This window comes from Xenopus tropicalis, chromosome 3 (assembly GCF_000004195.4).
Source record: "Xenopus tropicalis strain Nigerian chromosome 3, UCB_Xtro_10.0, whole genome shotgun sequence".
NCBI lineage: Eukaryota > Metazoa > Chordata > Amphibia > Anura > Pipidae > Xenopus > Xenopus tropicalis.
Genome location: NC_030679.2, coordinates 6,695,002 through 6,709,309, shown reverse-complemented (window position 1 = coordinate 6,709,309; position 14,308 = coordinate 6,695,002). Strand labels below are relative to the sequence as shown.

The window sequence follows — 14,308 nt, the reverse complement described above, 5'->3', positions numbered from 1 at the left end:
TTGGGGTATGAGTATTTTGCCCAAGTCCCAGTCTACCTGACCACTCCCCTATCAACTGAAGCTCTGATGGAGTCACCTTGTTTCCGTGGGGTTGGGGTATGAGTATTTTGCCCAAGTCCCAAGTCTACCTGACCACTCCCCTATCAACTGAAGCTCTGATGGACTCACCTTGTTTCCGTGGGGTTGGGGTATGAGTATTTTGCCCAAGTCCCAAGTCTACCTGACCACTCCCCTATCAACTGAAGCTCTGATGGACTCACCTTGTTTCCGTGGGGTTGGGGTATGAGTATTTTGCCCAAGTCCCAAGTCTACTTTATCACTCCCCTATCAACTGAAGCTCTGATGGACTCACCTTGTTTCCGTGGGGTTGGGGTATGAGTATTTTGCCCAAGTCCCAAGTCTACCTGACCACTCCCCTATCAACTGAAGCTCTGATGGACTCACCTTGTTTCCGTGGGGTTGGGGTATGAGTATTTTGCCCAAGTCCCAAGTCTACCTGACCACTCCCCTATCAACTGAAGCTCTGATGGACTCACCTTGTTTCCGTGGGGTTGGGGTATGAGTATTTTGCCCAAGTCCCAAGTCTACCTGACCACTCCCCTATCAACTGAAGCTCTGATGGACTCACCTTGTTTCCGTGGGGTTGGGGTATGAGTATTTTGCCCAAGTCCCAAGTCTACCTGACCACTCCCCTATCAACTGAAGCTCTGATGGACTCCCCTTGTTTCCGTGGGGTTGGGGTATGAGTATTTTGCCCAAGTCCCAGTCTACCTGACCACTCCCCTATCAACTGAAGCTCTGATGGAGTCACCTTGTTTCCGTGGGGTTGGGGTATGAGTATTTTGCCCAAGTCCCAAGTCTACCTGACCACTCCCCTATCAACTGAAGCTCTGATGGACTCACCTTGTTTCCGTGGGGTTGGGGTATGAGTATTTTGCCCAAGTCCCAAGTCTACTTGATCACTCCCCTATCAACTGAAGCTCTGATGGACTCACCTTGTTTCTACCAGGTCATGTCTCATAATGGTAGTTGCGGAACTACAAATGTCAGCAATACTAAGTGGCTTTTGGGCCAGTCCATCGGCTGGTAGATTATGGGTGGCTAGTACATACCTTAAGGCAGCCAGGAAAGCAGAGATGATGTACGTATAGAGGTGCAGGAAGGCTTCCAGAATGAAAGTTTGGGCAGAAATGAAAGATTGGTCAGGACAGAAGATTCAGAGTATGATGGGGAGGCAGAGGGGACTGGTATAATGTTAAAGGAGAGGTTCCAGGCAAAGCTGAAAGTGCCCTCAATGAAAGAGAGGAACTGGGCTGCAGAGGCATTGGGGCAGGGTTGGATGGGTTAAGATAGGTAAGAAAAGGCTATTGGGCAATGCTTCAGAGGTGCAAAACAGCTGGGGCAGAGGTGTTGAGGCAAAGAAGAGGACTGGGCTGTGGGGAGGAGCAACCACTGGTCCATGAGGTCCTTGACAGTAGGAATAGAAGCAGATGCTTACCTTTAGAGAAAGGTCTTTCCACAGAAGAGCCGCAATCACATATGAATGGATGGATGGATGGATTGCAACAACCCTGCACATTCTTCCCCCAAAAAGCCTGCTGACAACCCCAGGCCCCCACTAAAGGCCAACCCCACTATTGGGGACTCTTCTCTGATCTGGCCACCTTAAAAATGGGCTGCTACAGGTCTGCTATTCTATAGCAACCAATCAATCAGCCTTTTCTACTACATAAAGGGGTTACCCTCATCCAATCCCAGTGCGGCTCATTTGCTTGACCTTCTGGCAGGGAGTTCTCCACCAAATCGAAGCTGTAATTTGCACATTTCAGATGACTTTGAAGAAGAACAAAAGCCTGCTGACAACCCCAGGCCCGCCACTAAAGGCCAACTACACCATTGGGGACTCTCACGACTCTGTATCTGGTTTAGAAAATGAAGACTTTTGTTGGCTCTTCTCTGATCTGGCCACCTTAAAAATGGGCTGCAACTCCATAATGGGTGACCATAAAGAAGAGGACCTCCCCTCACTGCGACTGGGTGACCATAAAGTAAATGACCCCCCCCTCACTGCAACTGGGTGACCATAAAGAAGAGGACCTCCCCTCACTGCAACTGGGCGACCATAAAGAAGAGGACCTCCCCTCACTGCAACTGGGCGACCATAAAGAAGAGGACCTCCCCTCACTGCAACTGGGTGACCATAAAGAAGAGGACCCCACCCCTCACTGCGACTGGATGACCATAAAGAAGAGGACCTTCCCCTCACTGCAACTGGGTGACCATAAAGAAGAGGACCTTCCCCTCACTGCAACTGGGTGACAATAAAGAAGAGGACCTCCCCTCAATGCAACTGGGTGACCAAAAAGAAGAGGACTTCCCCTTACTGCAACTGGGTGACCATAAAGAAGAGGACCTTACCCTCGCTGCGACTGGGTAACCATAAAGAAGAGGACCTCCCCTCACTGCAACTGGGTGACCATAAAAAAAAAGGACCTCCCCTCACTGCAACTGGGCGACCATAAAGAAGAGGACCTCCCCTCACTGCAACTGGGCGACCATAAAGAAGAGGACCTCCCCTCACTGCAACTGGGCGACCATAAAGAAGAGGACCTCCCCTCACTGTGACTGGGTGACCATAAAGAAGAGGACCTCCCCTCACTCTACGGCTGTAGACCAGTGGTCTTTAGAGTGGTCTTGGAAATTTTAGAAGGCTTTTTTTTTTTTTTTCAAAATCATGTGAATTAAACCTCAACGTTCTCTTTTTTCGAGATTGATTCGGTGGTGGAGGACGTCCCGCCCTGGGCAATTCCTGTAGCGAGGAATTTGTATTTCCCGTTGGTTCAACCCTACGATCAACGGCCAATGCCTGCCCACTGACTCACACACACAAAACCCACGCCTTTTATCATCAAGTTTTCTGTTTTATTTAAGATTTTAGTTTTAATTCTGAAGACAGAGGTACATTTTCCGGGTTTTGTGTTTTTTTTTTTTATCCTTTAGCATCGGGTTATAACCATGTTTGATCTCCCCCCCCACCCCATTTTATTTGTTAGAACTTCTCCTCCTCCCATTATATGGATTATTTCCAATACTGTGCAACACTTCCGGAGATGGTGAAGGCTAGGGCTTGTGGATCCAGGCAAAGGGTCGGAAGGGGCCGAGAGCTTTAGAAGATCACAGGCCGCTAATGCTGTCGCGCACACACATCGGGACCAATTCTTATACTCAGGAGGGGCCACAAAATTAAAAAAAAAACAACCAAAAACATTTGAGTGGGACACGAGTTTACAAACAGCTCAAACCCTTTGGTACCGTATGTACCGACCCAACATTCATGGGACTTTTGAAGCCGTCAGGGACCAAAATCCATACTCGAAAAAACAAAAAAAAGTGCCCCAACTCTCTGGATGGCGTTAAGAACAATATGGCAGCTCTTCAGTAGCATCTAAAAAGAAAGGTCTGCTGCTCAACGTGTGCAAAACAAAAAATTGGTGAATCCAATGAGGAAACGACGGGCAAATGGGCATATCTTTTCCACCCCTTTGGCTGAAAGAGGCGGGGTTTAACTGATATAGGTGTGTTAATCGGGCCCCTTGGTCCTGAAGAAAATGATATCAATGGCCTCAAACCTACGGAAAGAACGAGGGGGGGAAAAATGAAAAAATATTTCAATCAGTCGATACCATAGAGAAGTGCGTTGTGTCGATTTTTTATTTCCTTGTCCCCAACGATTGTATCATTGGCTATTTCGCTAGCTAGTTCTCCAAGCGCCGTCCAATCACAAAAGGCGTTAAAGCTTAATTCTGGCTTTTTTAAGAAACACAAACATATCATGCAGCGGACTGAATTTATTCCCAACGGCTCTTCAAAGTTGGAATCTGGTTTCGCTCTTCTCTTTTTGAAAATTTTTGCCTGTTAGAATTTGATTTGTTTCTTGATTCGAGGGAAGAGGTAAAAAGATCGGTTGAAGCTGTCGCGGCTATGGCCGACGGGCAGTTCTTAAAAATCAAGTCGTCGCCGCAGCGATTATGGGACAAGTCTTGGCCGAGCTTCGGGTGGGGGGGCATCGGCTCGGAAACCAAGATTCCTGAAATACAATGGAAAGGGGTTGGAGGAGAAGGGTGATATGAGAGGGGGGGAAAAACACTGAGGACTGAATTTTTGGATTGAGGAGTGAAGGGAGAATTCCCAAAGATCTAACTGTTCCTTAGGCTTAATGACGGTCCAGGGCGGAGCTCTGTAATAGATCTGTAGGTGTTTTGGTTGGGGGTCTGAAAGCTGTCTGGAAGCCGGGGGGTGGGGAGTGGAAACTGGCGGGATTTGATGGGGGAGGGTAAGGGCTCCAGTTGCCTCTGTGTAGGGGTATCTGTGCGCTGAAGAGGTTATTGTGTGGGTGGTGGGGTGGTATGGAACTGCTGGGGCCGTCCATCTCTGTGAGGGCTTGCAGTGATTTTAACCAGTGTGGTGGATTGTCATCCTGTAGAGACTCTAAACCATTTCCTGTGGATGATGGGATGCCTACGGGGGGGGCACAAAAAGAGAAATCAATTACAAATTAGATATCTGGAAAGACCAATATTTCTGTTTAGAGAAGAACTAAAGCTCAACGGAGAAATGCTACACCTTGTTTTGGGCTTCTGTTCCGTTCAAGGCCTCCTCAGCCCCTTACCAGGGAAAATCTGTGCCTCTGAAGATGCCCCAGTAGCTCCTCACTAGATCTTCACTTACCTGAGCTTATATGTAGACCTCAAAGCTTAGCTTCCCAGAGCCCACTGAGCACGTGCAGAGACACTGACATACAAAAAATGGCCTACCAAGATCCATGATGATGGGGAGCTGCTGGGGACAACTATAAAGGCCTGGATCAAGATGGTGGAGCACTCCAGGCCTGGACCCAAAGCAGATGGTGACCTGGGATAGAGCCGATTCCCCCACACCTAAGCATAGTGATTTAAGCTCCTCCCAAAGATTTATCATATTAGGCCACTCCCCTTGATTACCCAAATGAAAATGCCCTGTCTAACTTGTATTCGTTTACATCAGGGGTCTCAAACTCGCGGCCCGCGGGCCATTTGCGGCCCTCGGTACAGTATTTTGTGGCCCGCACCAACGCCTTTTCAAAAGCAATGAATGGATCACGATTTTTATTGCGATTCAAGGGATAATGCAAGGCACGGCGGGTGGGAGCTGCTGATTGCGGAAATGACGTTATGCCATCATAACAGTTATTATGGGAAGACGTTCTGTGTGCACAATTAGCTGCTAAGGAGCAAATTGTGCACACAGAGCGTCTTCCCATAATAACTGTTATGATGGCATAACGTCATTTCCGCAATCAGCAGCTCCCGCCCGCCGTGCCTTGCATTATCCCTTGAAAGCCAATTTTTTGTGAAATCCCTTATGCGGCCCAGCCTCATCCTGACTTTGCCTCCTGCGGCCCCCAGGTAAATTGAGTTTGAGCCCCCTGGTTTACATGACCACCACCACCATCATCTTACAGTGCTTTACTCAATAATACACATGGCTGGGGGACATCGAAACTCTCATCTGACTTGAGCAGAATCCAAAATATTTGAGTGTCGAGCACCTTGTACTATAGATGGCTGGGCCAGGAACCAGATCCTACGGTGTTCCATGCTTGACCAGGTTTGAGAAAGGGTGATGGGTCTGCTAACGCCATGTCTTATCATCAGCCTGTCATCTACCTATGCAAGGGCACCTTCAGAACTGGAGGTAGGTTGGTTGCAAAAAGTCTATAAAGATGAGCTGGAAGCTAAACCATGATGGTAGATCTATGGGTAGACAAACCTGCCACCCTTGTTGGTCCCTTGTCCATGTACAGCTCTCACAGTGTTCCATCCTTGACCAGGTTTGAGGAAGGGTGATGGGTCTGCTAACTCCATGTCTTATCATCATCAGCCTGTCATCTACCTATGCAAGGGCACCTTCAGAACTGGAGGAAGGTTGGTTGCAAGAAGTCTATAAAGATGAGCATGATGATAGAGCTATGGGTAGACAAACCTGCCACCTTTGTTCATGTACGGTTACTCAGAAACCTTGACACTTGTGCCTCAAACCATTCATGAACCCACAGTACAATCCTTTCAACCATTAATGAGGATTCGGATGCTCCAAACCCAACGGCAAAACCATTTATGATGACAAGGTTCTTAGTGGTCAACAACCATCCAATACTCTGCTCAACAGGCAACCCTGGCAAGACAGTATAGGCTTGGTATCAAAAGCAAAGATGGCAGAAGCCAGGAGAACAAATGTGGAGTATGTCTTGATAATTTGCTCCCTATGTAGCAGACATTGGATTGTCTACGGACCTTCGTACGTCTAGGACAGAAGAGTCTGGGGATTTAAATCACTGCAGATGCTGATTAAAAGGATAGATTCTCATAATGTTCTATATGTGGTTCTCCAGTGGCAACAATTCATGGCATCCCCCCCAAAAGCCCCAAGATGCCCATACGCAGGCAAATCTGGCTAATTATTCAGCATGAAGAGATGCTTATGTGTATGGTCAGCTGCGGGCTGAGGTTATGTATTGCTGAAGACTCCTGGACAACACTGTTGGTCGTCTGGGTGGTTGGGTATCGGATGCCATGACTAAGTAGCCAGGGAAGGCAAAACGAGTGAGAAATGATTACCTGAGATAATGGCGGGGTCCATCCAGCTGCCAGAGCTGTCCCAGTTCAAGCTGTTGGTGGTGGCAGTGTTGGACGTTGGTGCGTTGGGGGTAGAAGCATTGGAAAGCCCACCAAAGTTGATGTTAATGTTGGGTAGAAGTGCCCTGAGCCCGTCCTGCCATTCCTTCATATTTAAACCCTCTATTGAATTGCTGTGGTCTGGGAAGTTTGCCAAAATAAAAAATAAAAATAAAAAATTGAAAAAAAATAAAAAATAAAAATAAGAAAAAAATATTAAAAACTGATGTTAGAATCTTCTGGTTAGGGTCAATTTATTCTTTGAAATAGTCATGCTTTTGCTTGTGTGGATGCTGGATGTGTCTTACTCAACTATAGATCTATAGGAAAATTGACAAAGTTCTGCCAGATCTCAGAAACTATCACCCTTGGCTTATTAGGAGGCCATGCGTTGGCAAAAAAAACATAAAAAAAACAAAATAAAAAAAACAAAAAAAAAAATAAGTAAATCCATAATTACTTATGTAAATCTAGGATAGAAGTGAAGTCCTCAACTCTAACCTTTATGATCAGCTCTTTGTGATGGGGCGAGGACCTTCTCCCAAAGGCGGAAGACCTTCTCCCAGTGGGCGAGGACCTTCTCCCAAAAGCGGAAGACCTTCTCCCAAAGGCGGAAGACCTTCTCCCAAAGGCGGAAGACCTTCTCCCAAAGGCGGAAGACCTTCTCCCAGTGGGCGAGGACCTTCTCCCAGTGGGCGAGGACCTTCTCCCAGTGGGCGAGGACCTTCTCCCAGTGGGCGAGGACCTTCTCCCAGTGGGCGAGGACCTTCTCCCTAAGGGCGAAAACTACACGGAGCTACTAGTAGCAGGTACTTGTCATGGCTACAGGAACAGACAATGCTGATCAGTTACTGATAATTGTCTATACGTGTGTTTTAGCAGAGGCAATTCTCAGTATTGACTATGGCAGGGTATTGTATGTCATTTAGTAGCCCATGTGTCTTCACCCTTACAGGGATGATCAGGTAGCGGGTACCGTGACAATATTTGTTGAGTTGACATCAGAAACTGCAAAAATGTACAGTAACGAGATTGCCTAGGCTTTCAGATGAAGTTCCTAAGTCAAGATTTATGGACCTTCTCCTTGGTCTGATAAAGTTTTGGGTCTACAGCAGCGAGAACATGGCAGAGCTGGAGAAGACACCATTCATTATGCTGTCTAGGTGCTTGGATGGCATGGTAAGACCTAGTTGAATTTAGGAAAGTCACAAGGCACCATAACAAGGCTGCCATTAGTAATTTACTGAGCCCTGATGTCTCCTTATACAAAAGGGAAGCTAAATCTGGGCTTAGATGTCCTACACATGTGTTTGTTGGGTGGACAATCCCAACATATATCTTTGTAACGCTGATAATCGCTCGGAAATATTTGATAATTTCATAGGCCGACGCGCCAAGTTGGACTGTTGGCAGATAAGGAAGTGAGGAGGAGCCACAGCTCCTTTGTAGTTCCTGTTGTTCTGTTTGCCCGAATGGAACTGAAACGTACACACTATGTATGACCAATGAGCACCGGCCAGTGTATGGCTATTAAACTGGGGCTGCTGATGTGGAGGGGGGAAAAGCACAGATTTTAGGTATGTGTTTAGCTGGAAATGACTATTTTTGGCCTTTTTTGTTTTTTTAATCAGCACCTGTTTTTAAGGTTTACCCCACCCAGGGGGAAATTGTTGATATTGTGGATCCGCAGCCTATGTAAGGGATCCATACTCCACATTTATTCTGAAAACAAAGCTGTTCTAGGGTGGAGGTCGGTCATGGTACTGGCTGACAAACAACTCAACACAGGCTGAAAGAGGATGCTGGGAGATTAGCGTCAGGCTCACTATCACACACTCACTATCAAGAAAAAGTGTAAAAAAAAAAAAAAGCAGGTTCTGAGGCAAATTTACATCCGCTACTGCAGAGGCGGAATAGGAACGTACATCTGATTGGCCACCATAATGTCTAAAGACCCAGCAGAGGACAACTTTGAAGGCCTGAAGCATTCCTGTTGTAGGGCTACTGAATGTCTGGACCAAACCAATACATTCAGTATATAAAATACCCATACACTTCTACTCATTCATTTTTAGGCTTTACTTCCCCTTAAGGTAGCCCTTAGTCTCTGTAGGACACACGGTCGGCCAAAATGCACTTAACCCCATGTAGTTTCAGATCAAACCACCTCATGTTTGTCTTACTTTCCCTTTATCCAACTACTCAGCATATATAAAATACCCATACACTTCTACAAATTCCTTTTTAAGGTTTAGTTCCCCTTAAGGTGGCCCTTAGTCTCTATAGGACATATGGTCGGCCAAAATGCACTTAACCCCATGTAGTTTCAGATCAAACCACCCCATGTTTGTCTTACTTTCACTTTATCCAACTACTCAGCATATATAAAATACCCATACACTTCTACAAATTCCTTTTTAAGGTTTAGTTCCCCTTAAGGTGGCCCTTAGTCTCTATAGGACATATGGTCGGCCAAAATGCACTTAACCCCATGTAGTTTCAGATCAAACCACCCCATGTTTGTCTTACTTTCACTTTATCCAACTACTCAGCATATATAAAATACCCATACACTTCTACTCATTCCTTTTTAGGGTTTAGTTCCCCTTAAGGTGGCCCTTAGTCTATGTTGGACATATGGTCGGCCAAAATGCACTTAACCCCATGTAGTTTCAGATCAATCACCTCATGTTTGTCTTACTTTCCTTTTATCCAACTACACAGCAGGGCAAATCACTTTGCTCGACCCATCGATAGATAGATATATATATATATATATAGCCGCCTTTGGGGGGGGTGGGCAGTTTTGACAACTGACGCAGTCAGAAAATCTGGTTGTGGCACAATGGTTGCCTCCTAAGCAAGTGGGAAGGCACAACAGTGCTCTATCTAACACCACAATGCCAAAAAGTGCTCTTACCTGAATTCAACGGCATCCCTGATAAAACCAAGCCCCATTGGGTGCCGGTAAGTCTGACCCCAGTTAAACCACAAACATTTAAGCATATTTGTTCGATAAAGTAGGCACTTTATCCAACCTACCTGCTACAGTGATACCTCCTAGGCCTGTGTTGTGCTGAGGAGGGTGTGACAAGTCCAAGAAATTACTATTTGAGGTTGGATTTGCTGTGTGATTCAAGTGCATGATGTTATTGCGTGGAAAGGCCATCCAGGGATACCGCGCGGCCTGCCCGGGAAAACTGAACGAATTGTAAACCGCTCTGTGTTGAAAAGGCGGGAACCTCTGTGGCAAAACGGAGAAGGTGCTAGCAATGGAGTTGGCGTTGGCGGCTGTGGTGGGGTGGAGGAAGCCGGAGCCGGGGCCTTTGGCGGCGGGGTGGGGAGGAGGGTTCTGAAGAGACGTGGGCGAAAGGGCGGGCTGATCTTGTACAGACAGTTCTTTCTCAATCAAGTCTGCTAAGGCTTTGCGGGTGATATCGAACGGGTCGAAACCCAGGTCGTCCTCTTGCTGCTTAGACGAGCCGAACCCGAAGGCTGCTTGCCAATCTGTCGAAGACGATACGGGAATCGTTTCTGCGGAAAAGGACAAGGAATATCAGCGGCAGTTGCACCTCCGACCGCTCAGTATCAATATGGCAGTATGGCCCCCCCCAATAAGGGGTAATTATATCTTAGTTGGGATCAAGTACAGGTAATGTTTTATTATTACAGAGAAAAGGGAATCATTTAACCATTAAATAAACCCAATAGGGCTGTTCTGCCCCCAATAAGGGGTAATTATATCTTAGTTGGGATCAAGTACAGGTAATGTTTTATTATTACAGAGAAAAGGGAATCATTTAACCATTAAATAAACCCAATAGGGCTGTTCTGCCCCCAATAAGGGGTAATTATATCTTAGTTGGGATCAAGTACAGGTACTGTTTTATTATTACAGAGAAAAGGGAATCATTTAACCATGAAATAAACCCAATAGGGCTGTTCTGCCCCAATAAGGGGTAATTATATCTTAGTTGGGATCAAGTACAGGTACTGTTTTATTATTACAGAGAAAAGGGAATCATTTAACCATGAAATAAACCCAATAGGGCTGTTCTGCCCCAATAAGGGGTAATTATATCTTAGTTGGGATCAAGTACAGGTAATGTTTTATTATTACAGAGAAAAGGGAATCATTTAACCATTAAATAAACCCAATAGGGCTGTTCTGCCCCCAATAAGGGGTAATTATATCTTAGTTGGGATCAAGTACAGGTAATGTTTTATTATTACAGAGAAAAGGGAATCATTTAACCATTAAATAAACCCAATAGGGCTGTTCTGCCCCCAATAAGGGGTAATTATATCTTAGTTGGGATCAAGTACAGGTACTGTTTTATTATTACAGAGAAAAGGGAATCATTTAACCATGAAATAAACCCAATAGGGCTGTTCTGCCCCAATAAGGGGTAATTATATCTTAGTTGGGATCAAGTACAGGTACTGTTTTATTATTACAGAGAAAAGGGAATCATTTAACCATGAAATAAACCCAATAGGGCTGTTCTGCCCCAATAAGGGGTAATTATATCTTAGTTGGGATCAAGTACAGGTACTGTTTTATTATTACAGAGAAAAGGGAATCATTTAACCATGAAATAAACCCAATAGGGCTGTTCTGCCCCAATAAGGGGTAATTATATCTTAGTTGGGATCAAGTACAGGTACTGTTTTATTATTACAGAGAAAAGGGAATCATTTAACCATTAAATAAACCCAATAGGGCTGTTCTGCCCCCAATAAGGGGTAATTATATCTTAGTTGGGATCAAGTACAGGTACTGTTTTATTATTACAGAGAAAAGGGAATCATTTAACCATGAAATAAACCCAATAGGGCTGTTCTGCCCCCAATAAGGGGTAATTATATCTTAGTTGGGATCAAGTACAGGTACTGTTTTATTATTTGAGAGAAAAAGAAAATAATTTCTAAAAATGTGAATTATTTGCTTATAATGGAGTGTATAGAAGATGACCTTTCTGTAATTCAGAGCTTTCTGGATAACGGGTTTCCGGATAAGGGATCTTGTACTATATTCTATATATGTGTATACATTTCTATATGTAACTGCACAGGCACCTTTTATTTGGACGTAGTGATCTGTCCTGTTTCATTTCACCGAATTTGCAAAGCGGCAAAAAGTCACAATATATATTGAATTCAATGGGCGATTTATTTGTTCAGGCAAATTTAGCCTTTAAAGGACTAGATAAACAACATCACGCACCTGATGTGAAGAGGCTCTGTGGTTCTGGAGCTGTTGGCCACTCGCTGGATGTCTGTGGGGAGCTGGGAAAGGGAGGGAGGCCGCTGGGGATGGGATTGGGGTGCCGGAAATTGTCAGAGAACAAAGACTGTGATTCTGTCATGGCGTCTTCGAACGGGGACCGCGCGCTGTGATTGGCAGAGCTGATGGGGACGGAGGGATTTGGTTTTGATAACCCTGGCGGAGGTGATGGTGTGTCGCTTGTTAATATCTAGGAGAAAAAAAAAAGGGGGGGGGTTAAACCATTTTCCATCCAATTAATTCCTCAAACCAAAAACATGCAAAAAACTGTTACCCCAATGTTTCTATATATCTGTAACCTTGTTATGGGCTAAGGGGACCCAGCCTGAAGGCCAGTTAGGGGGGGATTTGGGGTGAGTGCTTATTTGTGCCCTGGGTACCCCTGGAACTATAGCAGGGTGACTGTTACCCCAATGTTTCTATATATCTGTAACCTTGTTATGGGCTAAGGGGACCCAGCCTGAAGGCCAGTTAGGGGGGGATTTGGGGTGAGTGCTTATTTGTGCCCTGGGTACCCCTGGAACTATAGCAGGGTGACTGTTACCCCAATGTTTCTATATATCTGTAACCTTGTTATGGGCTAAGGGGGCCCAGCCTGAAGGCCAGTGAGGGGGGGGGATTTGAGGTGAGTGCTTATTTGTGCCCTGGGTACCCCTGGAACTATAGCGGGGTGACTGTTACCCCAATGTTTCTATATATCTGTAACCTTGTTATGGGCTAAGGGGGCCCAGCCTGAAGGCCAGTTAGGGGGGGATTTGGGGTGAGTGCTTATTTGTGCCCTGGGTACCCCTGGAACTATAGCAGGGTGACTGTTACCCCAATGTTTCTATATATCTGTAACCTTGTTATGGGCTAAGGGGGCCCAGCCTGAAGGCCAGTGAGGGGGGGGATTTGAGGTGAGTGCTTATTTGTGCCCTGGGTACCCCTGGAACTATAGCGGGGTGACTGTTACCCCAATGTTTCTATATATCTGTAACCTTGTTATGGGCTAAGGGGGCCCAGCCTGAAGGCCAGTTAGGGGGGGATTTGGGGTGAGTGCTTATTTGTGCCCTGGGTACCCCTGGAACTATAGCGGGGTGACTGTTACCCCAATGTTTCTATATATCTGTAACCTTGTTATGGGCTAAGGGGGCCCAGCCTGAAGGCCAGTTAGGGGGGGATTTGGGGTGAGTGCTTATTTGTGCCCTGGGTACCCCTGGAACTATAGCAGGGTGACTGTTACCCCAATGTTTCTATATATCTGTAACCTTGTTATGGGCTAAGGGGGCCCAGCCTGAAGGCCAGTTAGGGGGGGATTTGGGGTGAGTGCTTATTTGTGCCCTGGGTACCCCTGGAACTATAGCCGGGTGACTGTTACCCCAATGTTTCTATATATCTGTAACCTTGTTATGGGCTAAGGGGGCCCAGCCTGAAGGCCAGTTAGGGGGGGATTTGGGGTGAGTGTATCATTCTTTCAATAAACAAGTAAATAGGAGATATAGAATAAGGTACTACCAATCCTAGCAGCCTATTAGAGAACTTCTGTGAGATTTAGATTAACATCTTAAGATGCTGCATTTTTGGCACCCTAGTTTAACACTAAAATGCATTATGAACTCCTGACTAGGAATACCCTTCCCGTGACAGTGTCCCCTGAATAAGGAAAACAAACCGCTGATTATCATTAAGCATTTCCGTACCTGTTGTAGGTTATCTCCGTTGCCTATACTTAACGACTCTGAAGATTTGTCGACTGAACTAAAAAAAGAAAACAATGAAAATGTATATAATAATCATTTTACTTATTACATTTAAAACACAAATCATATTTTAAAGGGCCAGCATACACCATGTTGGCAAGAAAGTTCCAATTCCATAGGGGAAAATAAATCAATAGGGAAATGATAAACACATTCAGACAAATACAAAGAAAAATAAAACATGAAGGTGTACTGGCCCTTTAACAACAAGGTGTAGCCCATAATACTTTGTATGAATTATATTTCTATGTACGAGTAGATGGGGTTAAACAGGAGCTGCCTTAAGACCTGGGAAATCCGTTACGTGCATTAGTTATAACATAATCTACACGTGTGTGTGTGTGTTCCCCTGCAGGGGATCTTCAACCAGATTGTTCCAATTCCCAGGGGATATAGAACTTCCATTTGTGCATTTTGAGAAGCATTAACAAGTAGGCAACTTTTGGGTCATCGGGGTCTCGAAGAGCTTGGTTCCCTGGTGGACCTCTTTAGTTGGACTTTGAAGGTGGCTTATGGGTTTTGCTCCAAAAGGAAGGAATGGTTGCAAATGTGTCCTCTCTGTGTCTTTT

General features: G+C 45.5%; 1 protein-coding gene across 8 annotated transcripts in view; it reads right to left on the bottom strand.

Moving 5' to 3' along the window:
- Positions 1-2,898: 2,898 nt before the first annotated feature.
- Positions 2,899-14,308, bottom strand: part of cnot4 (CCR4-NOT transcription complex subunit 4) — a 44,521-nt gene continuing 33,111 nt past the window's right edge. For 5 of the 8 annotated variants that reach the window (XM_031897972.1, XM_031897974.1, XM_031897973.1 and 2 more), the window contains 5 exons: positions 13,680-13,737; positions 11,941-12,190; positions 9,756-10,247; positions 6,657-6,854; positions 2,899-4,518 (listed from right to left, as the gene is read on the bottom strand). In XM_031897972.1, coding sequence (XP_031753832.1) covers positions 4,214-4,518; positions 6,657-6,854; positions 9,756-10,247; positions 11,941-12,190; positions 13,680-13,737 — 1,303 coding nt within the window. In that variant the 3' untranslated portion in view covers positions 2,899-4,213. 8 annotated transcript variants of the gene reach the window in all.